Below are 26,372 nucleotides of genomic sequence, written 5' to 3'. Positions count from 1 at the left end.
TCAAAGCTCATTCAAGAAGAAATAATCAGAATAGCCCTATCGTAATTGAAGAAACTGAATTCATAGTTTAAAACCTCCCAATACAGAGAACTCCTCCCTGCCTCCCACTGCCCCAGGTGGCTCCACTGGAGAATTCTGCGAAACACTTAAAGAATGTGTAATATCAAGTCTACATAGACTTGTTCTGAAAGTAGAAGAGGAGGGAATACTCCCAACTCATGAGAGTCAATATTGCTTCAACATCAAAGCCGTTAGAAGGAAACAAAACTACAGATCATGAATATTCCTCATGAATATACATGTAAAAAATCCTCAACAAAATATTGTCATTCTCAAACTTTTAAAAAAACCTGATTTTGAGTATAAAAACCTTAACAATCTGAATATAATTAACCATAATTTTCATTCACATGAATTGGAAGCCAGGACACATCATCAGTAACTAACTCTGTGATGTTGTAAATTCACTTAAGACCTATTTCTGCTTGTCATCTAGTGGGACATGCGCAAGAGAAGTCTACTGCAAGTCTTATTACCTTATAAAGAGGTACTTGGAATTGACACTTTTCAGATGTTCTTACTGGATAGGATAAATCTGCTCCTCTTTTGGGGAGTTTATATATTCCTATGCTTGCATCTGATCTATTCTTATTTATTAGAAATGGTTCTGGCAACAATAAAAATTTCTGTCCTCAGAATTTGACAAGTCAGAGAGGTTTAGCTGCCGAAACTGTGGAGTGATCACCCTGGGGACCAGACCTAGGGGTGATGCCGTCCACTCCACTTATTTATTACTTGTGTATGCTGAGGCTATGCACACACTTTAGAGGTCAGCTTGAAAGTTATCTGGGCCTCATGTCTTAGGGTCTGTGATAAACAAGATGTTTATTTTAGGGATGGCTGATTTCTCTGGAGTTTTCTTGGGTCTTGTTTTTAGGAAGATGATGCATTCTGTCTTAATCAAAACTCTTCATAGTCAGTAAGTGATCATGGACTGCATATTGTTTAGAAGCTCTTGGGATCAGACACCACCCACCCATTCCCTAGACCCCCAAACTGACACAATCTAGCCTCTATCCCTTACTGGGGTTTTCCTAGGTTTTGCGTCTGGAGGAACCTGACCTGCCCAGTGCCTGGATGAGACCAGCAAGTCTGCAACATAGTGATGAGGGGGCTGGGGCTGCATGACCGAGGGCTTGACAGGTCCTGCAGAGGATTTTGGATTTCATTCTCAGTGCAGGGGCAGCCATTGAAGGGTTTAAATGGGACCAGTGATGTCATCAGGTGATCCTTTTCTCCCAACCCTTCTGGCCTTGGGTAGAGAGTGGATGGGAAAAGTGAAGATGTCTGTAGGGAGGCCTTTGGGGGCAGCTACTGCCGTGCAGATCTGAGCCCCACCTACCCTACAGCCTTTTAAATCAAGGGTGGGAGCCTGTTCCCTTCCAAAGTTACTGTGCAAGCGGGCATATTCTTCTCATGGCCAGACTTCTGCCAACTCTCACAGACCTATGTGTCCTTCTACTCAAGTCTGTGACATAAGCAGGCAGTGTGGTTCTGCGCATTGCCCGCCATATGCTGAAATTGAAGCCCAGAGAGGCTGGCCTCCAGCATGATACTGCTTTTGACTGCTTTATTCTTTAACATTTTAAATAATTTGGCATCATCCTGTACCGTATCAGTGTTTAACACAAAAACTGTCTTCCTTTAAATCTGCTGTTGCATGTTCTTATTTTATAAACAGGGGATCTGAGTCTTAGAAAAATAAACTACTTTGTTCAAGGTCATGTAGCAAGTAGGGAGTGGCCCCAGCTTTGAGATGTAGGCTTTCTGACTGCTTAGTCCTTGAGTTTATTAACTCTACTCTTGACTACCGGCTGCCTAGAGCAGTTCCTGGCAGGTGCTCAGGAAATACATGTTGGATGATTTTTTTATTGGGTCAGTCTGGTACCTGCTGTTGGGAACCTAACCTGACCCCTGAGTCACCTAGATCAGGGCCAAGTTTGAGTTGTGTGAAGCTGAGCAGAGTCCATGCTCCCAGGCATTCTACATACACTGGAATAACTGGTTTCTCACTTCCTCCTGACCTCAGCACTTTGGAGCTCTACTCCATTGGCTAACTAGTAATTTTGGCAAGTTCATTTGTCTCCATGCCACATTGTGACCTCTGGAGGATAAGTCCTAGGTCAAGGTCACCTCCTTATTCCTTAGGCCTGGCCTAACTGATACATGTTAAATGTGACTAACAGAACACTGGGGGTTATAGGAGTTGGCCTGGGTCTTGAGCCAGAGAAGACTGATACAGGACTCCTCCATCTGCCTTGCTCAGGGCCAGACCCATCCTTAAACATGAGTGAAAGCCCAGGTAGACCCAGAGCTAAGGCTATTTACAGAGCCATCCCCAAGGAATCCAGTCCTGAAAGCCACTACTCCTGTCCTTAGATCTCTTAAGGTGACGGTTGGATCCTGGGGAAAAGGAGGTGCCTCAAAGCTGAGCCCAGCTGCAGAAAGCATGGTGGGTCAGGGGCTGTGAGGCAAGGAAGGAGGGAAGTGGAGGGATGCATTCCATCTTGGCTGGGTTAATTTTCTGGATATAGTTGGCCTTTAAGTGCAATGGTCGACAAGCATCTGGAAATGGAAGTCTGGAGAGAGGGAGGGTGGGGGCTGAGGGTGCACGTGGGGCCTTGTCCTCCACAACTCTCTCGCCCCCTCTTCCGGCCACCTGCAGCAGCCCAGGCTGTTCTCTGCACTGTTGGACGTGAGGGGGCGATCTTCCATGGCTTCCGTCTACTCACCTCCCCAGTGGAAAGTCTGTTCATTGTTCACATCCTGTGTTTTTACCGTTCATTGAGTCAGTTTAATTAATTCTCTATGTTATGTTTTTTATTCCAGAGAAACTGTACAACTCCAGTGGGCGAGATTTAAGAAGGGCCCTTTTCTCCCTGAAGCAAATATTTCAGGTAAAAAAGAAGAAAAGCATGCTCTTAGGTCCTGTTTGTGCATTGCTTATGGAATTAGATACAGACATGTTTCTACCTCTTACTGATTACAGAAAGAAAAGTTTCCTTGGATTAAAATGTCAGTGAGGTCAAAATCTCACGGTGAGAGTATCTTTACCATATCAAATATTTCAAATATTAGGAAGTAATGACAACTTGATCAAATCATGTTTTTCCATATTGACCTCCGACTTCTACAAAGAAAAACCTACTACGGATATAATTGAGGTCTTGTTTTCTCCCTCATTCCAAGCATCATTTTCCTGCCCCGGGTCCCCCCTCTCTGCTGATGGTCATGTGCATGCGTGTTTCTGGGCTGGTGGTGAAGGTTCTCCAACAGTGTCTGTGTTCTTTTCTGCTAACTTCACATATGACATGTTGCATGTGTCGTACTCTAGCTTGCTTACTAATGTGGGCCAGGCGTAGGCATGATGGGCTGGTGTGGCTCTGGGTGTTCTCGGGTATGAATACAGCACAAGTAGCCCCGTGCGTTCTTCTGTTGGCAGGCAGTTTGCTTTATCTGCAGTGTTGGCTGTGTTACAAACCATGCTGCTCAGGACATGTCCCTTGTGCACATGTGTATGTCCTGCTTTCAGGGTCCGTTTTTTCCTTTGCTCCTAAGCCTCCCCTCTTTCCCTGCCCTGAGGAAGTCAGGAGCCTAGGACGGAAGTGCAGACAAGCTCCAAGCTGCTCACTTATGAGAGACTGCTGAGGAGAGAGAGAGAGCGAGCGAGCGAGCCAGGGGAGGAGAAAGAGGCTGCTGCCCGGGCAGAGTCAGGATGGCACTTGCAAGAAATGGTGTCTCTATGGGCTCATTGCTCCTTCTGTGATGGTTTTGGACCCTAGGGAATATAGGGTCTACTTCCCTTCAGCTCCCGTCTTAGCCGCATTCTTAAAAAATTTTCATCGTCAGTGATAGTTGTGTCAGAGAAGCAGTGCCCTTGTGGATGTCTTCCTGAGAAGGGATTGGCAAAAAGACAGGTCAACCATCCATCCCATCTGCACATTTTCATGCCGCTGGTCCTTAAACTTGTTCAACCACGCCCACACCTTCTCCCTGAGCAGAGTCCCTTCTCAGGGTCGGCATTTCTGGACATGAGTCCTCTCGGCTCTCCTGACAGTTACGGTTGGGAACCTACCATGTCATCGCCTCCTCATACTGCACATCTCCGAGATACTTGGGGTTGGGTTCTGCCTTCAGGCTGTTAGTTCTGGAAAAATTGCAAACAGCTGTCCTGGGGCACTGCCAGCTTTTGGTTCTCTATCTCAGTCTGTTCTTTAATTTCCTACCAGAGACTTTTGAGGAAATCATTCTCCTGATGGTTCCATGCAGCATTCTGGATCATATCTGGAATTCTCAGTATAACCTGGAAGCCCTGTGGATGTGGCCTTTGCTGCCCACTTCTTTGCCCTTGGCTGCATCCTAAATTCTACTTGCGGTTGCCATCTGGGGGCAAGCCATACTCTTCTGCACCTTTGCCCCTGGACCCATTGGTTTCATGCCAGAATGTGTTGCCACCCCACATCCATTCTCTGTGTCTCTCAGTTTATCTCCTGCTGTCCCCTCCTGCTAGGGTCCCTCTCCCTAAGTGACTCCTCTCGGTCCCTTCAAATACCTCTGACGTTCCCTATATCTAGTATACAACTTAAGGTACTACAGGGCATCCATCTGAGTCTAGCTATATACAAGCTCCCTGGATTTCATCGCTGGGTCTTTGGGGTGAATGGACTAGGTGAATTGGATAGTCTTCTAGAAGATGCCTATGTCTTCAGTCTTTAGCAATTTCCATCTGTATATCTCTCTGTTCCTTAGCTGAACAAAATAAAACTTGTTTGCCCTCGATTACATCCTTCTTTTTAACTCAGACCCCCAGCTACACTTGGGCTGGACTAATTGTGCCATCAGAGGGCCATGCTCCTGCCACTCCTCACCCGGACCCAGAGTTCCTCAACCTGCCTGCTGTTGCTGTTGCGCTTTGACTTCTTTCATCCCTGTGTTCACCTCACTGAGTGTCCAGCTGGTGGCTGAACTGAACAGAGAAGAGTTCGTTATTCCCAGTGGCTTTAAAACACTGTGATCTGTGTATGTTGAGTAAATCTGCTCTAAGAACAAAAAGAAACCACACACACAATCAGCTGTTCATAATAATCTTTTTTTTTTTTTTAAGATTTTATTTATTTATTTGACAGACAGAGATCACAAGCAGGCAGAGAGACAGGCAGAGAGAGGGGGGGAAGCAGGCTCCCGCCGAGCAGAGAGCCCGATGTGGGGCTCGATCCCAGGATTCTGGGATCGTAACCTGAGCCGAAGGCAGAGGCTTTAACCCGCTGAGCCACCCAGGCGCCCCAGCTGTTCATAATAATCTTGTTGCTGCTGATGTTGTATTGCTTTTCTGAGACCGGTGTGTGTGTTCTAACTTTGTCATTCTTAGAGGTCTTCAGGGTTAGGATTCTTGGTGTGTGGGAGAAAGAAGATAGAATGGTAGAAGAAGGGTGCCTGGGTGGCTCAGTAGGTTAAGCATCTGCCTTCAGCTCAGATCATGATCCCAGGGTCCTGGGATCAAGCGCTGCATCAGGATCCCTGCTTAGTGGGGAGCCTGATTCTCCCTCTGCTGCTGCTCCCTCTGCTTCTGCTCTCTCGGTGTCTCTTATTAACAAATAAGTAAATAAAAATCTTTAAAAAAAAAAAAAGAAAGGTAGAAGTGGTTAAGTTAAAAACTCTATATTCCTGAATTTATTTATTTACTTTTTAAAAGATTTTGTTTATTTGAAACAGAATGAGTGAAACCATATAGTATATGTCTTTCCCTGATTGACCTTATTTCACTTAGAATTGTATCCTCTAGGTTCGTCCACGTTGCCACAAATGGCAAGATCTCATTCTTTCTTATGACTAATATTCCACTGTGTGTGTGTGTGTGTGTGTGTGGGTGTGTGTACACACAGTGCATCTTTTTTACTCATTCATCAGTGGAAGGACAAATGGGTTGCTTCCATATCTTGGCTATTGTAAATAATGCTTCAGTAAACATAGGAGTGTATATATCTTTTTGAATTAGTGTTTTCATTTTCTTTTAGTACATACCCCATAGTGGAATTACTGGATCATATGGTAATTCTCTTTTTAATTTTTTTGAGGACCCTTTATTTTCTCCACATCCTCACCAGCCCTTGTTATTTCTTACATTTTTTAGTTTAGCCAGTCAAACATGCAAGGTGTTAACTCATTATAATTTTAATTTGCATTTCCCTGATGATGAGTGATGTTGAGCATCTTGTCATGTGTCTATTGGTCTCTTGGCCATCTGGATGTCTCCTTTGGAAAAATGTCTTTTTAGGTCCTCTGCTCTGAATTGGATTATTTGTGTTTTTTGTGTGTTGAGTTGTATAAGTTCTTTATATATTTTGGATGTTAACCCCTCATCGGATACATCATTTGCAAATATCTCCTCCAGTTAGTAGGTTGCCTTTTTGCTTTGTTGATGGTTTCCTTCACCGTGAAAAACTTTTTATGTTGATGTAGCTGCAGTAGTTTAATTTTGCTTCTGTTTCCCTTGCCTTAGGAGATGTCTAGAGAAATGTTTCTAGGGCTGGTGTCAAAAAAATTATTGTCTATGTTTTCTTCTAGGGAGTTTTACAATTGCACCAAAAACAGTAAATTCTCTATGTGAACTTTAGGATAATCAAACAGTAGTTGAGGGAGGAAGTATTGTTTGTAATAATCTTATAGCTTATAAGTAAAGGGGAATAGTAGAATTAAAGTATCACGATTTTGCAACCCTCAGTGAATGGATCAAGGCATTAAGCATAAGGCCTGCTTACATGGTGGAAATGAGATACAATCGTCTGTGGCTCCTCATGGGAATTCACTTTATCACTTATGATGTGGTTAAGCCAACAAAATCAACCCTAGATCTCATCATGTCTCCATATGCAGCAACCGGTTTATAAATGAACTAAGAAGCGCATGTTAATCTACACCACATTGGTGCAGTCAACAAAATCCAGACTGTAAGTTACAGAGGACAAATAACCTAGTTTCTTTAACATATAAATTTCAAGGGGAAAAAAAGGTGAATTAAAAGACCTTTAAATCGACATGTGTGTCTTATTTGGATCGTGATACAAAATGTAAAAAAAAACAAAACAAAGACACAAACACAGAAAAACACAAAACGGTATTTATGAAACAGAATTTGGGTCACGGATTTGACATTGAATAATAAAATATTAGTCTTTTTTATTGTGAGTACATAATTTTAAAATGAGTTTCTGCATCTTGGAGATGCATTTTGGAGTATTTATGGATTAAATGATGTGATGTCTGGGATCCTCTTCAAATTAACATGGCAGCAGACAGACAAATTAGTATGGGGTGATAGAAGAAACAGGATTGGTATGAATTGATTGATTGGCACCTGGGGTTCACTAAATTGTTCTGTCTTCTTTTGTATATGGTTAAAGTGTTCCATGGTGAGAAAACTTAAAAATAAAACAAAAATAAACATGTTTGGGGTCTTTGTTGCATTTTCCTTCACCGAGTTTGTTCCATAGTGTTAACTCTGAATTCTCAGGGATGTTGTTTCTACCATTGATTCATCAAACAGATATTTCTTTTTTTTTTTTTTTTAAAGATTTTATTTATTTATTTGACAGAGAGAAATCACAAGTAAGCAGAGAGGCAGGCAGAGAGAGAGGAGGAAGCAGGCTCCCTGCTGAGCAGAGAGCCCGATGTAGGGCTCGAACCCAGGACCTGGGATCATGACCTGAGCCGAAGGCAGCGGCTTAACCCACTGAGCCACCCAGGCGCCCCCAAACAGATATTTCTGAGCAGCCGGCATTATGTAGGCAAGAAAGAAGGTGCTTGCTACCCGCAGTGTATAATCTGTTTGGAAGAACACACATGTGGGCACAGAACAGCTTAAACCACAGCAGGCATCATTGGGCGTTGAATGGATTATGCAGACGGCAAGCTCTCTGGAGCTTGGATAGCTTTCTCCCGCACCCACAGTCTGCATTTCCATCATCTCCTGTTTTCTACATGCAGGGGTTCTTTCTGGTCCTTAGAGTATAAGCGTGTAAAATACAAAGTCCCTGGTCTTTTGCATTGAGTTGAATGTTCCTTGACTAACAGACATTAAAAAAAAAAAAAAATCACAGGTTAAAGTATGGCTAGTGCAGAAAATTCAGAAATGCAGGGATCATCTCTTATCAGTTGGTGTTAACCTTTTGACTTCATGCTAATCAGAAACCAATGTTTTAAAAATCATTTATTAATGCCTAAGTATTTCAGAATACATGTTCAACATCTCAGGCATTGACAATTTGGAGGACATTCTCCACAATTTATTGTCCATGAATGTCTATTACTTATTGCCTTATCTACATATGTACATACATTGTAGTTAAGGTTCTGAATTTTTATAAACACTGTCTCCCCTGTTCGTATTTGTTCCAAGGACCTTTGCCAGGCAGCCAACTCTGCTGTATTAATATTGGTGATTAGCGGGGTACCTGGGTGGCTCAGTGGTTAAAGCCTCTGCCTTTGGCTCAGGTCATGATCTCAGGGTCCTGGGATCGAGCCCCGCATCGGGCTCTCTGCTCAGCGGGGAGCCTGCTTCCTCCTCTCTCTCTCTCTGCCTACTTGTGATCTCTGTCAAATAAATACATAAAATCTTTTAAAAAAAATATTGGTGATTAGCTTGAGTGATTTCTTGAGGCTTGTTCTCATTTTTTCACCATGAAGTCATGTGTGAATCTAGTTTTAGTTAAAGTAATACACATTTGTTACATGCTTGGAAAAACGTTCTGACTAGACATGAGCTCACCTACATGTTCACTTTTCACATATGCTGGTGGAAAAGGATATGGATGGAGGGAGAATTATTTTTATTTCCTTTATACATACGAGTGTGAAGTAATTTTCCAAAAACTCATGATATTGTCCCATCTTCTCTTGCTTCCAAAACCATGATTATCTTGAAGTCTGAGTTAACACAGCTGCCTTTCATTACCTTCAGGGCACAAGCTTTGCTCCCCACCTCCCCACCAGTGCCCTCTGAACGTTGAGAGTCTTTTCTGGGTTCAAAGGGGGCCTTCGCCTGGCCTGCCCTGCCCACATTTAGGTCAAGTCCTCCATCCATATAATTGGAAAATGCCATAAAATCAGAATGAGGGGCTGATTTCACAGAGGGACAGGAGAAGTATGCCCGTTTCTCTAAATTATTTTTTTCTTTTTTGGAGATAAACCATGGTTGCTGACCATTCCTATAATAAAAACCCTTCATTATTCCATTAAGCTTTCTACTATTTACATCACTGAGGTTTTTTTTTTTTAAATTTTAATTTTTGCTCTGTTGTTATAATTGAAGATGAATGTTCCAGTCTTAGACTAGCTGCATTTGAGACCAGGCACCGTCCAATTGAGGAAATCTCCTGAAATAGTAGTGGAAAAACCCCTCTCCAAGAGCTCTCTGGGACTTGGTACTAGTCCTAGAGAGGACTAGTGATGGGGCTAGTGATGGGGCTGGCTGGATGGACATAGGTGATCTCGGCCAAACTTTTGAGTCTTTACCTATAAAGAGAAGGTAGGCTTATGTCAGTGGTCCTTGAACTGGCTACCCTAATTTCCTGGGGAATTTAGTAACAGAGCTGGGGTCCCAGCCCTAAAAACTCTGATGAAATCCATCTGCGCAGGGTCCTGCTTTCTCCTCCTTTTTAAAGTTCCCCAGATAATCCTAGTGGGAAGGAGTCAGGGGTGAGGACCATCTGAGTACTCCCGAGTCACCGGGAGTGTGCGGTAAGCACACGTTGCTGAGCCTCACCGTAGAGATTTCTAGATAGGCAGTTGTGGTATTTGCATTTTTAACAAGTGCCCAGGTGATGCTCATGCCACCTTCGAGTCTGGGCACTGCTCTTTGAGAACCACCAACTTAGGTGGTCCCTGAGATTCCTTCCACAGCCCGCCTTCTGGGAACGGAGTCTGCTGGCCTGTCAGAATGGCCCCTGTGTGGGGTCATGTGGCTGTCCCTGACGCACAGCTGGTCATGCACTCTGCTTCCCAGCTTGTTCTGCGAGCATTCTGGGAGGTCGAGTCATCTGCTTCCTCCCTTAGATACCATTTTCAAGACCCTTGTATCCGCCGACCTAAGGACTGCCTTTTGGAACACGCGAGTGGCTTTGAATCCTTCCCTTGATGGTCTGTGCTGAGATCGGACATTTCCTGTTGCTGGAACCCAGCGAGCTTCATGTGGCCCGTCCCTGGGGACCTGTTGGGGAGCAGAGCCTGGTGATCATTGAAGAATGAAAAACAGAGCACTATAAATATTCCTGACGGGATTCATTTGCTGGATCTTTATTAGATTGTCCAGAAGGCAATCATTGGTCTTTGGCAACCAACAATGTGGAGACTGGTTGTAAAATTCCTCTGGCAATAGCTCTAGATACCTCATTTGAATAGAGCAGAACAATCTTCAGAGGTCAGTCCGGCTTCAAAGGCTCATCCGTAGTTTTAACAGCCTGGACAGAGGAGGGATGGGGACAGTATTTGAAGTTTGTTTTTTTTTTCTCCCTCCTTTCCTGCCAGGATGACAAGGATTTGGTGCATGAATTTGTGGTGGCTGAAGGTCTGACGTGTTTGATCAAGGTGGGCGCTGAGGCGGACCAGAACTATCAGAACTACATCCTGAGGGGTAAGTTATGACATCCCTGTGGCAAGAAAGGCCTGGCAGTGCCTCCAGGAACTTGGATACTGAGAGCTTTTATTTCGTTTTTATCTTAATTTTTTTAACTTTTCTTTTTTTTATTACTATGTTCAGTTAGCCAACATATAGTACATCACTAGTTTTTGATGTAGTGTTGAACAACTCATTAGTTGCGTATAACACCCAGTGCACATCACGGCATGAGCCCTCCTTAATGCCCGTCACCCACCTCCTCCGTCTCTAACCCTCAGTTTGTTTCCCAGAGTCCAGCATCCATACTGAGGGCTTTTAAGAAGACTTGGATTATGGACTAAGGTGATAAAGACTTTCTGTAGCAAAAGATAATACTCACATCAGGTTTTATCACTTCCTAAGAACTCATTAGTAACTGAGCTAACTTGACTGGTTTTTACCTCGCATCTCTTCCTAGTTACTAGGAAGAAAAAAAAAGCTGCTTCACATTAAGTTCTTGACAGTCTCTTTCATTTGGTAAGGAAAAGACCACACTAAGTGGGCCTGCATTTTAGCAGGAAGTCACCCAAAACCAAAGAGGCCAATTTATTTCCTGGGAAAAAGTTTTTTTTCCAACTTGGGTTGTTACTGGGAGCATTTGTCAGAAGCTCACATTCCTCACTGGGTCCTCATGTTTCTGACTTGGTAGGTTTGGGGTGGGTCCAGGACTTGCACTTTAAAGAATGATTCTGAAAGCTATTGGTATAACTTTGTTTCCTTCCTAACTTCCTTCCTTCCTTCCATCCATCCTTCTTTCCTTCCCTCCTTCGATATAAAGTGAGACACGCGTCGAGTTTGAAGCACTGAGCATTGTTCCAGGTCATAAAATTAATGCTCTCTCGTTACAGTATTTTTGTCTACCTTCATATAAATAATTTTATTTGATCCCATAAAAATGTGACAAGGGAGAGCAGGAATTATTAGTGCTATCTAAGAAATCAGTGCTATCAAGTTTTGAGCTACAAAAAGAGATGTGATGTCCTTCAGTCTTATCTCCATTTTGCAATAGAAGGATTTGAGACTCAAAGCCGTGGAGCAGTTGTCAAATAAAGTCCATTTCTCTAGGACATGGTCAAGCAGGGGCAGTGCCCAGCCCTGTCACACACATTTCATCTGGGTTTTGTTCCCTCATCTCAATGTATACCTGCAACCCCTCAGCTCCCATATTCTACGTTCACAGGAGGGGGGAAAAGAGTGCTTTTCTTTTTCCCTTGGGTGAAGGACATGTATATTAATTATGATTTACTTTCAAACGTCCATAGTTGGACTTTAATGAGGCAGGCAGAGTGAAAACATCTCAAGCTCCTGGTCTCTGGCTACCCTGCACAGCCAACTGAGCCCCCCCCCCCTCAGGGACCCTGGACCTGGGGAGCCACAGCAGCAGAGAGCAAGAGAGAACGCGTAGGGCTCATGAAGAAAAAAAAAATTTAAGGACATATTTTTGAGTCAGTGCTGTTTCTGTTCTTGATAAATGCCAAATGTGTGCATGAGAATTCCTCAGCTTCCCGATTCTGCTCCACGGCATTCGAGAAGCTGGGGCGTCTCCTCCTTTTGCCCTGCTTCCATCTTTTCCTGGGCGTGTGGTAGATCCTCATTACGAGTTGTCGGCTTAAGGATGGATTTGATGGGTTCTATCCCTACTGTAGTTAAAACACGGAAGCTTCTATGGGGTGTGTAGACAGATGAACCATACACTTGGTCCTGATGTTGCCTCCTTTTGCGGCTGTCTTTGTGTCTGAAGAGATTCTCATCTTTGGCTTTCCTTTCACGCAGGTCCAACTCCTAGAACAGGGAAAGGCACAGGGATAAGGGTGAGGGAAATTCCTCCAGTTTACTTTCCACCTGGCTTATGGATGTTTATAAGTCGAACCACCTGGAAGGAAAGAAACCTAAAGTTACCTGATTTTGAATAGTGGGTTCACATGGTATGGATTTGTTGTTGTTGTTCTGTTTAAAGCAAATGAACACACCCCTCTATCAAATTAATATTATAACCATCTACGTGTTTATCTTTCTTCTTCTGACCCTTATCTAGGAGCATGTGTAGATATGTCATTACACTGTAACACCAGGGTAAACCTCAATGTTGGTCTACAGCCAAGCCTGGGTTGAGGGGAATGGCTCTGCTGGTTGGCATAAGCCCTTACTAGGACGGTCACATTTTAAAAAAAATATTATTTATGAAAGGGGGTGGGCACAGAGGAAGGGCAGAGGGAAAGGGGGAGAGAGAATCTCAAGAGTATCCCCCACTGAGTGTGGACCCCAATGCCGGGCTCAATCCCAGGACCCCAAGATCGTGACCTCAACTGAAGTTAAGAGCCAGCTGCTCAACAACTGAGCCACCCAGGCACCCCAGGAAGGCCACATTTTTGTCAGAAGCCCCTTGTCTGCAAGGAGATCTCTAAAGAGGGCTCTCTCTGCTAAGTGGAGGCAGCAGAAGAGAAAGGTGTGACTCTAGGCCTGACGAATCCAGTTACCAGCACCCGCCACATAGCTGGAGTTAGGAGGAAAGAACTCAACCCTGCCAAGAAAGCTCTTTCTAGTGAGCAGCCCTGTGGTGTCTCAGGGTGGGAGGGAGGGAGGGCCTCCCTGCCACGGGGGGAATGTGCCGGGGCAGAGTTGCTCAGTGGCTGTACAGGGCCCCAAATGGTGAACTGTGCGAACTGTGCTTCCTGGTCAGGAAAGATGGAAAGATGCAGAATCCTTCAGTGAGGCTCTCTACCTCAGTGCTTCTCGTTAAAGTGGCAATGGTTTGTCTCCTTATTTTATTTTATATTTTATTTTATTTTATTTTTAAATTTTTGGCAGTGGTTCATTAATTGGCAGTTAGCAGTAGCAGGAAGGTGCCCACATCTGCTACCGAACGTTTGAGAATCCGAATACCCAAGCCCAACCAGGGGAGAGTCCTGTCGGCCATGTGCTGTTTCTCTGTGTAGAAAACACCACTGATGGAAGACCCTCACTGCAGACACCCCTTCCTTATGCAGGAGAGGGCTCTGTGTTTTCACTGCCGCCACCAGGGCCTTGCCTTCTGAGCTGTCTTTTCCAGTCGTGTTTGTTGACTGAAGGCTGGAGGATTCCCGGGTGTTCCCTGGAGAATGAGCAAGGGCTCGCTCCCATTCAGGTGACTCCAGGATGTTCCGTTTCCCACAGAGTGGAGGTGCCTTTGCATGCCTTTCCCATGTCCACTAAATCTCAGAAGCCTCCCGGTGAGCAGGGCCCCGTGTGCAAACCTCAGCCCACTGTGACATATCTGACTAGAGCCCATGCCAGGAAGGTAAAGGTACCTTCTGAGGAATGCAAATGACAGATTTCTCAGAGTGTGCCTTTTGTGTTTTTATATAAGGAAACTATCATTTTTCCAAGCCCGCATGTTGACTTTGACCCCTTTCTGACTTTGAAGAACTTCCCCTGTAGGCTTTTTAAGGTTGTGATCAGCCGTCAGCAGCCACCAGACATTTGACATCAAGGACAACCTTTGAATTGCCTCCTTGTCCAACCGCACTTCAACCATATTACCTTGGGTGAGGTATGGTGAGGCCAGCTGTGGATCTGGAGAGAAACTGCAGAGTTTGATAGTTTTATAACTCACAGTTCCTGGGGAGAACACAGTGTGCCCCACAGAGGCCACTCAGGAGAAGCGTGGGGGTCAGTCCCGAGGCAGAGGGAGAGGGCAGGCATCTTTGTTGTGATTTCCATGGGGGGAGTGGGCGAGATGGGGTAAGACTCAGGACGGGCTGGTGTGAATAATTGCTGTGTGCCCTGGGGCAGTTAGGTTGGAAATATCATGGCATAGAGTGTGAAAGCCTGCCAAGGCAGGTGGCTGGGGGTGTGCACTTGACCTGCTGGAGAAGAGCAGACTGACCTCCGCCCCTTGCCTCAGAACTGCATCAACAGGTGGGCGTTTGGAAAACAGTATTGCAACCCGTAGAGTGGGCTGTTTGGTAACTGCTGTGGAGGATAGCATGCCCTTCGTGAAACTACCTTAGGAGCTCTGCTCCATGAGACCACATGTGAGTCCCCCAGATCCAAAGGAAACAAGAGCATTTGGAGAACCCAGGGCTTTCCACATCTGCTTTTAGAACTCGATTAATTTATCTTTCTTTTTGTGCTCAGCCGTCTGTCAACCTTTTTTTTTTTTTTTTTTTTTTAAAGGCCCAGGAATTTGTTGCTTTTAGTAGAGGATGTATCTGCTGAGAGGTAAAGATAGGTTTTGAGTTATGGCGTTAGTCAAGAGCTCTCCAAAAATGTGAGCCGGCTGCTGGGAAGAGGTCTAAATGCACAACATGCAGAAATAATATTTATCTGACTTATTATTCTTGGATGGTTCTAGCAAATGATCTAAAGTTTTTCGTGATAGCCCGTATTTAATATAAGTCTCCTGTGGAATTTTGTACCTCCCAATTATTCTTATTAAAGTAGGACCTAGAATGGTATATTCCTGGGAGCTTTGTGCACCCATACTGGGCCTTCACTGTGAGCCCCATCAGGCCCTGGGGATGGGACAGTGAAACCAGTGGGCCCTGGTGAGGCTCCCTGGGGGGCGCTGCACACGGGCCACTTCCCCTGTTTTGTCTCCTACAACTTACATATTTAGAGAGTGTATGTAGGTGATCTGCTTCGGGGAGGAGAAAGAGAGGAGTAGACTCTGTGAGGCCAGCTGCCTTTTCTGGCTGTACTTCAAGGGAACCTGCTTCTTAAGGGCTAGTTTTACACGGAGAAATTTGATTTGATCATTTCATGTAAAGCAAAGTCCCTGTTAATCATAAAACATCTCTATCACTATCACCGGCTGGATAAGGTCTGAGAACTACTGTAGCTCAGCCCTTTCTTTTTATTTGTCCCTATAATGCATCTTAAAAAATGGTTTAATGCCTGTCAACATTTAAAAATTGGAACATTTGACCTAAAAAAAAATAAAAAATCCAGATTTCAGATTTCTTTGGGAAAAACCGGAACCAGAGAATTTCAGTGCTTTGCCAAATATCACTTAACTGTATTCCACTCTGGGGAAAGAAAAATGCCTTCCATGTTAGGGGATCTCTTAATGAGGTTCAAGACTCCCGGCCAGGAGGTTTTTGTCGGCTTCGGCAGCACCAGGAATAGACATGTTATAGACGGCGTGGAAGGAGATTCGTGATCTTAGGAGGTGGTTGTACAAAATGATCAAATGGTGTTTGAACCCAAATCCTTCATCCTGGAAAAACTTAGAAGTTTGTGTTTTGGCATTTTAAAACAAGGGAGGAGGGTAGAGGTTTTGGCTCAGATTGCAGACAGGGAGTGTAGGGAGGGGCCCAAATTGGCCCCAGGGTGGTGGGGATGGGAGCAGGAGTGGGGAGCTACTCACTTCCTGAACTAAGCTCAGGTCCTGGGTCAGTGTGTTTTCTACTGAACAGCCCGGCTTGACTCTCTATCCCCATACACTGGTCCTGGGGCGCCCCTGACCTGTCTTGGCTGCACCTTCCTCTCCTGAGATGAGTGCCTAAGAGTGCTCAGTCAGGACTTAAGGCGGCCATGTGGCCGGGCTTTGATGGAGATGACACAAGGGCACAAGTGTCTGGGTGGGGGTCTGTCACCAGCGCCCGGGGGTTGAAGCCAGTGTCCATGATAGAGCTCTTCCTCACTTGATGTCCCTCCTCATGCTAAGTCCGTGTGACAGGGACTGTTCTAGTAGGGAATCATGTTGGCTGGCATGCATTGGCAGCCCACGAGGCCAAACTGAACTGGCAGGTTTTTGTTGTTGTTTTTTTTTTTTTTTCCCAGTAGAGTATGTCAAAAAGTTTTTAAATAGAAGGGACATTAAAAATTGGGAGATTTGGACATAAAATTATGGATTTCTGACTTCTTTTTGAAAAACCGTATGCTCAAGCCCACACAGGGTCCTCATTGCTGTGTGGCTCTCCTTAGCTAGAGTTAGAAGCAGCTGTTGCCTTGACATGGGGCCCACTGGCTCTATACCTCCGTCTCCACCTCCTCTTTTTGTGTTGCTCCTGGGTTATTTCACCTACGTCATTGCCTCTGTGCCCTGTAGGCGTGGAAGTTTGAAATCTTTGACAGATGACATCATAGTCAGTGAAACTAGGAGTCCGGTAAGGGAAATTGGAAGAGTCTAATTCTTTCATAGCTGGGCATAAGTTGTGATGTCATTACTTTGTGAACTTGGCTCTCAAGTCTGACATGAGTAAGTGTTTTCATTCTACCCCACCCCAGCGTTTCTCACTAGGTGCAGAGCTCAGCAGTGGCCTCTGCCTTCTCCCCCACCAAAGGCTTTACACGAGTATTATCTAGGGAGAGAGATCGTGTCACCACCCAGATATTGGCATCCTCCAGTCTGAATGGCCAAGCTGGAAAAATGGAGGCTAAGGGTAGATAGAGCTGCCTACTGAGGCCAGAGCATGTTGACAAGAAGTTGACCCTGTTGGACACTTGCTGCCTTGGTTGCTCTTGTAACGTGACAAAAGCACTTTATCTCCGTCCCAAATCATGTGCCCTGGGATCCACTGCTGAAAGTCCTTACTGCCCACTAATCAAAGGTGTGTGCCAGAGATGAGAATGTCAGTGTCAAGGCTCGCGGATTGAAGGCAATCTCAGATGGACGTGTCTGAAAAGAAAATGGAGTAAAACAAAATGATGTACATATTTTTCTTAAAACAAATGGCCTTTTATGATTTTTTATTGTGCAGTTTGCGAACACACCTTTGTATAGAAAGCAAACAGCATATAAAGGAAAAAAAAGATAAAAATCACCCATAGTCCTATTAAAGATAAAAGCCATTTTCTACCCACACATGTTCATGCCTACTTCACACATGCCTTTTATAAAAATGAATTGTCCTTTAAGTGTGCTCCCCAGCTGTGTCAAGCCTGGAGTGGCTTGAAAATGACCTTGGAAGCTGGCTTTGTGACATCTCGCAGACCTTGGTACAATTACTTAACTGCTTTCTATGGCTGCTTCCAGGGAGCTAATATCTACTTTATTTGGAGTGTTGTGAAAGTTCAAGGGCTCATAGAAAGGCCTGGATTGTAGCTATGACAGTTATTATCAAAAATAATCAGTGATATCAGTGCAGTAACAACCTGTTTTGGGCTAAATTATATACTTCCCCCAAATTCATATGCTGAAGTCCTAATCCCCAGGATCTCAGAATATGGCTGTGTTTGAAGATGGGGCTTTATTTTTTTTTAAAGATTTTATTTATTTATTCCTGAGAGATGGAGAGAGAGAGAGGCAGACAGAGGCAGAGGTAGAGGGAAAAGCAGGCTCCCCAAGGAGCAGGGAGCCCGATGTGGACTTGATCCCAGGACCCTGGGATCATGACCTGAGCAGAAGGCAAATGCTTAGCCATCTGAGCCATCCAGGTGCCCAAAGATGGGGCTTTAAAGAGATCCGTTTTGGGACGCCTGGGTGGCTCGGTCAGTTAAGCCGCTGCCTTTGGCTCAGGTCATGATCCCGGGATCCTGGGATCGAGTCCCGAATCTGGCTCCTTGCTCGACGGGGAGCCTGCTTCTCTTTCCACCTCTGCCTGCTTGTGTGCTCTTTCTCTCTCTGATGAATAAATAAAATCTTAAAAAAAAAAAAAAAAAGGTCCGTTTCTGCACTTATACCCCTAGTCTGTGGTATTTGTTGCAGCAGCCTGAGAAGACTTATACGCATCCTAGCACACAATCCTCAGGGGGTTTCTTGTCTATTACATGGGGTGAAAGTTTGGAGGATAGGGTTGTTTTGTTAGAAGGTATGTACATTTGTATCTTGTTTGGGATTGAATCACTGTCCTGAGAAGGGATAAGGGAATTGACGCTCCCACCTGTGTTCCTTTCTATTCATTTGCTCCAGGCCTCAGGTGATCCTTTTCTCTAAACTTTGACACTCTTGGTGGTTAGGGCACCCTTATTACTACCAATGAATTATAACACTCCTTTTAAAAAAGTGGTTTGTCCATAAAAGACTCAATCTCAAAAAACAGACTGAGGGTTGCTGGGGGGAGGGGGACGGGAGAGGGTGGTAGGGATATGGACATTAGGGAGGGTATGTGCTATGATGAGTGCTGTGAAATGTGTAAACCTGGCGATTCACAGACCTGTACCCCTGGGGATAAAAATACATTATATGTTTATTTAAAAAAAATAAAGCCAGAAACAAACAAACAAAAAAGTGGTTTGTAATTCTGGTTGTCATTATGTTAAATCCATCAATTAATTTGGGAAGAATTAATATGTTTATTGGAAAATTCAAAACTGGGGCGCCTGGGTGGCTCAGTCATTAAGCGTCTGCCTTCAGCTCAGGTCATGATCCGGGTGTCCTAGGATCGAGCCCCGCATTAGGGTCCCTGCTCAGCAGGAAACCTGCTTCTCCCTCTCCCACTCCCCCTGTTTGTGTTCCCTCTCTCACTGTGTGTCTTTCTGTCACATGAATAAATTAAATCTTTAAAAAAAAATGAAAATTCAAAATTATTGCTTACATGCACTTCTGTGTCCCAGGACAAATACTTTTCAAGAACCTAACTTCTGTATGTGTTCATCTGACTCTTGTGTGGGATGTCTAGTTCCTTTGCCTTGGCTACAGAATTTTCGGTATATTTGTCCTTGGTGTTTCTGTATTTATTCTTGTTGGTTTCCTTTTTTAAGGTGGGCCTGACATTTACCACATGACGGAGTGAGAAGATTCTCTCCATGCCTTTCCTTATTTGTTTGTTCTGTAAATTGGGTTTTGGATTGTCATCTCCCAAGAAGGGTCTTTCGCACTCCACCCCTGCCCTTGGTGTGTTTTGCTCGAAACAGGGAACATACTGGGGCCCTTGGTTCCTCGTTTGAAGCAACTTCTTGGTGAAGACGGTGAGGGAGAGTCCGCTCCAGTCCCGCTATGTTTCCGTGTGTGAATCTCTTCTTAGACGGGTAGCTGGCCCGGTGGAGACTCGGTCTACAGGTTGTGGCACCCACCAGCCAGCTGGGGTAGCTGGGCCACTTGTAGCTGGAGGACATGGTCTTATGTTTCTTTTGTTTCATTTTTTCCCCATGTTGAAATCTTTGCTTTGGTGTCTAATGATCTCTGGGCCCTGGCTGTGTCTGACCTCAGCCTGACCTTTCTGCTCACCGGCCTGGCCTGCTGCTGGTGGTGTGGCCTCCAGGTGGGACCAGCCACACTGCTGAGGAATTCAGTCAGGGGCAGGAAGACCATAGCCCGTCCTGCTTGGCGAGGAAGGCTGAGTTCCTCTTGTGGCCACTGTGGGTGTATGGGGACAGACATGCTACCCCAGAGGGCTTTGAGTGTCCCATCTGTGGCCCCTCTTGTCACCCTGCACCCCTTTCTAAAAAACCAAGAGAATAGGTAAGAGCTGCACTTTGGTCCCTCCTCTTCTGGCCAGTTTGGGGATGGGGCCAAAAATGGGCTCACGGTGGGGCAGCTCACATCTCTCTCTTGTCCTGCCCAGATCATGGGGTACTGTGGGTTTGCTCATCTTTTGTCCATCACCTTCTACAACATGGCATTTTCCCAAAGAGGTCATTGAATGCCAGGTCCAGCCTTCCCCTGGAACCTGTGGCAGCCTCTGGTGTATGTGGCTGGACCCCCGAGTTAGTGGCCTGTGGCTGGCTCTGCCTCATCTCAGGGCTTGTGGGAACTCTTCTCCACTAACGCTTCTCACTGGTTCTCTGCATAGATTGGTAGGAGGGTGGTTTGGAGGCTGCTTGCTGTGGTATCATTTTTTCTGGAAGTGCTGCTATTATATCCTCCTTGCTTGTGGCCTGTGCCCTGGCATGGCCTCAGTCTCTCGGTGCTGTGGACAGGAACACAGAGGGTCAGGAGGAGGAGCTCTTGCCCGTGGAAGCAAGGAAAGGCCAGAGCTGGGTCCTGAACTTTGTTGGGACAAAGTGCTCTTTGTTTTCCCTCTGAGTGCTCAGGTGAGAGAGGAAGGGACTGGGAGAGACCCCCGTTGAGGCAGGTGACAGGTGGGACCCTGAGCCCCTCACCACATCTGGCAGCCAGTAGCATATCTGCCTTTAGTTTCTAACTCTACATGAACACTTGGGCTTTAACAGGATTTTGATTTTTCCCTCTAACCCCTCTTCCAAGCTGCTTTCTCCCCCTGTACTTAGAGAATGTTTGTTTCCTGGTAATTTTGCTTTTGGGGGTTTAGGATTAATAAGGCTTTTCTTTGAAGCTTTAATTTTCCTAAAGTAAAAATCAGTTATTAATACTGTTGAGTATAGCAAGCATTAAGTAGTAATAGAAACACTGTGTAGAGCGGTCTTTATAAAGCAGTAGACAGCCAGGTCTGCCTGGGAAACATTGTTTCCAACCCAGAGCATCATGAGTCCAAATCAGGTGAAACTGCTGATACTTGACCATTTTTTGCTTATAGAAATGGTGGACTTGAATAGTTTTCTATAATATTTGTATCATCATTTAATCTTGACTACTTCCCAGACGGATTAGATGCTTCGTTAAAACTTGCCTTGTACTCTAGATAGAATTACAGCCCTCTAGAAATTCAGGCCAGTTTGCAGACCAAATAAAACACAACCCAAAAAAAACCCCTTGAAATGTTGTGTTGTCATGTCTCTGAGAAACTTCATTCTAAATCCTATCAGTCAGAGTCTCAGCCAAGGAGATCGTTCCAGAATGTTCCTCTCCTCCAGAAACCTCCATCTTCTCCAGCTTATCCGAGATGAGATAGAAGAAGAAAAAGCAGAGTTACTCAGCCATTTCCATGTGTGGAGTTTTCCACGACCCAATCTCTCTGCTGTGTGTTTATGAGGAATTTTTCTGCTCTATTCTTATGGAAGATGGGCCTCCTAACCCCGCCCTTCTCTCCTTGCTCGGGAGACTTCCCGAAGGACTGCGGGCTAGGGCTACCTTCAGTCATAATGGTTATTTCCTTGGCTGTAAATTTATCTTACATGTGATCTTCTTTTTTTAGGACTTCTTACAAATGCCGGCTTTTAATAGTACAGAATGTCTTCAGCAAATTTTAAACCTAGCCCCAAACATGGATTAAAATTATCTTCTTGCCTGGAGTTTACTGAGGAAACGTCACTCACTGTGTTCATCGACTGTTGCATTTTGGAGTTTTGGGAGCTCTTGGGAGACAGGCCAGCCTCCCAACAGGATGCGCTCTTCTTCCTCGCACTTCTTCCCCGGCCATCCTTACACACAAGGTCCCGGCCCAGATCACTCTGCAGGGCCTCAGACCTGCAGAGCCAGCCATGTCCTGGGTGTCCCGAGTACATCTTGTCCAAACCCAGCCCATCTTTGGTCTGCACCCCCACGGTCCATTTGTCGTGTGGTGAAGAGCAGTCAGTCCTCCATAACATTCAGGACCCTTGTCCCCCAGAGCCCTGGTCTCTTCCTCATTCTCTGTAATCCTCTATCCCCTAATCTGGACTTCTCTGCCTCTTACTCCCTTTCACGAACCTTCCTTTTTTTGCATTCCCAGTTCAGACCTTCATTTTTCTCCTTCCTGATCTGCTCTGCCAGCCTGCTGACTAGTCTTTCTGCTTTCCCTCCTGCCTCCCTTTGGTCCTTCTGGAACATTCTTTTGTTACCTGGGGTGACCTTCTGCAGTGCTGGCCTGGGCTCCTCAGTCCTTGGTGTAGATCTTTCAAGGGCTCCTCTCATCCTCAGGATGAAGCCCTCACTCTTCCATGTGGGTGGCCCCCACCCTGGGCCTGCTGGGTCTGTCTGTCCAGTCCACATCAGTGCTCTCTCGGACCTGAACATCTGCCTGGGAGGCCCTTCCACACCTGCTTCCCACTTTATCCCTTGCTTCCTGCTCCTACTCAGGATGGGGCTTACATACAATATTCTGCAGGCCACCTTCCTTTGCCCCTGAGATTTTAGTCCTGACACTTACCTCACTGATAATATTTGTTGAGCATGTGCTATGGGCCAGAGACCCTAGGCTAAGTCTGTGCATGATACTTGGCTGCCTATGTGTCCATTTCCATTCTTGATGCCAGGCATATTTTAGGAATTTAGCAAAAATTGGCTGAAGGAGAGGATTCATGAATGATAGAATGTCTGTGGGGAAAAGAACTCATGCTTCCAAGGAAGCTGCTGGTTTGTGCTAAGGGTTTGAGAGAGCTCGGTTCTGCTAATCTTGAAGCTTTAGCCCAACAGATCTCCTGTTCCTGAAGCACAATGATTTGTTTTGTGGTAATTAAAAAGAATGGCAAGTTACTGAATTTTCCTTTTGATCATTTTATTGGTTCAGGAGGTCAAGGTGGTATATATTTTGATTTTAAAGACGCCAGGATTTCTCAGATAAAATACATACAAAGTGGATTATATTGTATAACCTGTTTTGTATCTCAAGGCATTATTTACCTGTTTCTGAACCAGATATGCTATGAGTTCCTTGGTGGCAGAAATAGTGTCATCATAGCGTTTGTGACCCCTGGTCTAGCCTCCTTCTTGATGCCTTGTTAGATAATCAACAGATACTTGATGGAAAAAAATGAACCAATGGAAGGGGAGCTCTGTCTTGGTCTTAGTGTTTTATGAGTGATTATAGGTAGCATATGCTTTCTATCGAGAACCATGCATACAGGATCTGAAGATGTGAAGCAGCGAGACAGTATTATGGTAATTGATGAAGTGTGATTTGGAGGGTTTTCATTTGCTTTGGTTTTTGATATTCTCATGATCTCAACCACATTATCTCCTGTTTCCTGTGCCTTGCCTTGCCTTTCCTTTCCCCATCTCCTTAAAATCAGATTCCCCTAAAACCATTCCTGTGCTAGTCTGGCCTGACTCATTTTTGGAACCACTTCCCGCAGGCACACCGTCATCTCTGCCCCCCGTGCCTTTTTGGCTCCTGGGTTGCCTGAAACACCACTGAGGCACCCTGATTGCCCCACAATTAGAGCTCCCTCCCTTTCCCTTCCAGGTAACCTTTGCTTGGAGCTGGGCTTGAGCCTGCAGGGGCTTAAGCAGGGGATAAGTTTTAGATGTAGTAGGATAAGTAAGGGGTTGTTTTTGGAGGAAGGGACAAAACTGTTGCTTTTGAAGGCAGATTGGAGCAATGAGTAGGAGTTATAGGAAAGTGGTTTTTGACTGAAGACAAACTCCAAGAACAGAGTTGGAAAATTAGTTTATTTTCCTTGCCAACATAAACTGATCGGTGGTGACTTTCTGGAGCATTCTTTTGAGGATTCTGAAGCCACATCCAGCATCAGCAGAAAAGAGTGCCACAACTGATTAGTGATGTCCGTCAACAGCCTGAGAGGTGGAGAACAAATAAGAATACTATATATGGTATTTGTTTATTCTGGCGGATCCTGGGGATTTTCAGAATGTTTGTTGATTTCAGACAGGTGGGTGGCAATTAATTTTCTAACTACAGAACACACTACTCTGCATTGGGAATGCTCCAACAGAGATCAGATCCTGTTAGGGTCATAAGGCTTGGGGCAGGTTGAGCTGGATGACCTCCTTAAGATTCTATGATTCTCAGTAAAGTATAAAAAGCCGATGAGGGATGAAAGCAGAGCTTCTTGGCTCTTCTTCTGCATGCTCTGTGTCAGTTGCTTTAAGATCTCCAGCTTATCACTGAGCTTATGTTGTCCTGGTTCAGCTTCAAAGAAGGCCATCTGCTTGCAAGACACAGAGCCCAGCCAAGTCATTGAAAAGGAAGATGAACTGCCCGTAGTTATTAAGGGGCTGATGTTCATGTTGATCTACAGAATTTCCAAGGATTAGCACAGCTGAGTAATGGTTTATAGCCAGGATTTCATATGTACATGGTGAGGTCAGGAGCACAGGAGACAATGGTGGGTTTGTTGCTCCTCCAGAGCTTGAGGACCAGGAGCCAGGAAGGCTTACAGAAGCGCTATGAGGTTGGGCTCAAGGGTCAAAGCAAGGTAGGGCTGGAGAAGCAGGTGTAGCCATGAGGAGAGTGCCTACAGGGCGGGCAACCTGTTGCTGGCTTCCTGACTTTTCTTGGAATCTACTCACACTACCAACACTGCCTAAATCAATTCTCTCCCCATGTGCATTTTCCTGCCTTATACCTTTTCCCATCTTTTCTTCCTATCTTTTCCAGCTCCACTGGTCTTAACTGGAGGGTGGCGCAAAGATTAACCTCTCCCAAGTTTTAGATTTCATTGCTTTTTGTCAGTTGGTGGTCCCAATTTTTCTATGGTCAGCGGCCTCAGTAAATAAAGATGGGCCAACTAGTTCATTCATTCATTCATGTGACTTGATTACCTTATGAAGCATTTACTTTGGAGTAAGGCATTAAGGAGAGGAAGCTGAGAATTTAGTAGGGGAAGGGATGTGCACACTATGACAGGCAGAATCTAAGACGGCCTCTGTGATTATGATGCATGTGTGAATATCACAGAACTGCGATTAGGTTACATTACATGGCAAAGGTAAAAGGATTTTGCAGATGTAATTAAAGTCCCAAATGAGTTGAGTTTGAGTCCGTTTAAAGGGAGATTATCCTCGGTGGGATGGGCCTAAACAGGCGAACCCCTAAAACAGAGTCTAGAAGTCGGAGAACTCTCCCTTCTGCTGATCTTGAAGAAACGAGCTGCCATGAGTTCTCCAGCTGCAAGGAAGTGAATGCAGCCAACAACCACATAAGCTTGGAAGGGGACCCCAAGCCTCAGATGGGACCACAGTCCCGGCTGACACCTTGATTGCAGCCTTGTGAGACCCTGAGCAGAGGACCCAGCTAAGCTGGGCTTGGATTCCTGCCGCATGGAAATTATGAGATAATACATGTTGTTTTAAGCTGCTAAGTTTGTGGTGGTTGGTTCTACAGCAGCAGAAAACAAATTTAACCACATACAAAGAAACACAATGCAAAGCCATCTGGACATGCTAACATTGGGACAAAATACTGTATCAACACACAAGAGGCAGAGGTCTCTGGTGGGGAGTTAGGGGGAGGTTTCATGAGGTCACCAACTTCTTATTTTCTATGTTGGCTTTTTAGGTAAACATGTTATCCATTCAAGCTGCATTACCTTCTGTGCCCCTGTTGCTGCTTGTGTGTTATCCTCTCCTCTGGTCTGCTCCAACCCCTCACTTGGTCACGGTCATTTCCTTTGGGGCTCTCAATTTTGGTGATGTCCATACCCATTCAAGTAAAGAGCTCTCTGCTGCACACAAGTGAGTTACCAAAGAAGGTGATGCAGAAAAATAATCCGTATTTGCAGTATGCCAGTGTCATGAGAAAACATGGTGGTCTTATTAAGATTGGGCTGACTTTCAGGAGAAAAAAGAGAAAATCCCTAAGCAGTCACTTGGATCATCTGAAAGTGATCCTGCTGCTAAGGTCTGACGTGGGTAACTGGGGCACAAGGGCTCTGGGGCAAGCCTTGCTCCTCTCCAAAGATGGTTTTGGCCCTTCTTTCCCTGTATCCACACCATTTGCTCTTTCACGTGTTCACACATTTGGCACGTGTCTTGTGCGGAGAACTGCAGTGGGGGTGGGGGTGGGGGAGGGCTCCAGCTGAGGCCCCTCACCACAAGGAACTTGGCAGTGGCCTTAGGATAAGAGCCATCGAGTAAGGATGAATATACAAAAAAACACTGTATTAAGTTAGGTTTTGGATGAAAATCCTGAAATCATCATGTTTTCTTTCCTCAACTTTGCTTGCATCAGCATTATGTTTCCAAAGGTGGTTGATAAATTGTCAGTAGTTCAGTCCTATA

At 45.1% G+C, this 26,372-nt stretch overlaps 1 protein-coding gene across 11 annotated transcripts in view; it reads left to right on the top strand.

Moving 5' to 3' along the window:
* Positions 1 to 26,372, top strand: part of FHOD3 (formin homology 2 domain containing 3) — a 473,175-nt gene that overhangs the window by 208,305 nt on the left and 238,498 nt on the right. For all 11 annotated transcript variants that reach the window (XM_047697409.1, XM_047697416.1, XM_047697413.1 and 8 more), the window contains exons 4-5: positions 2,890 to 2,957; positions 10,582 to 10,687. In XM_047697409.1, coding sequence (XP_047553365.1) covers positions 2,890 to 2,957; positions 10,582 to 10,687 — 174 coding nt within the window. The remainder of the gene's footprint in view (positions 1 to 2,889; positions 2,958 to 10,581; positions 10,688 to 26,372) is intronic.

Source organism: Lutra lutra, chromosome 12 (genome assembly GCF_902655055.1).
Source record: "Lutra lutra chromosome 12, mLutLut1.2, whole genome shotgun sequence".
NCBI lineage: Eukaryota > Metazoa > Chordata > Mammalia > Carnivora > Mustelidae > Lutra > Lutra lutra.
The sequence above is the reverse complement of the archived record's forward strand: the minus strand, read 5'-3'. Positions and strand labels throughout refer to the sequence as shown.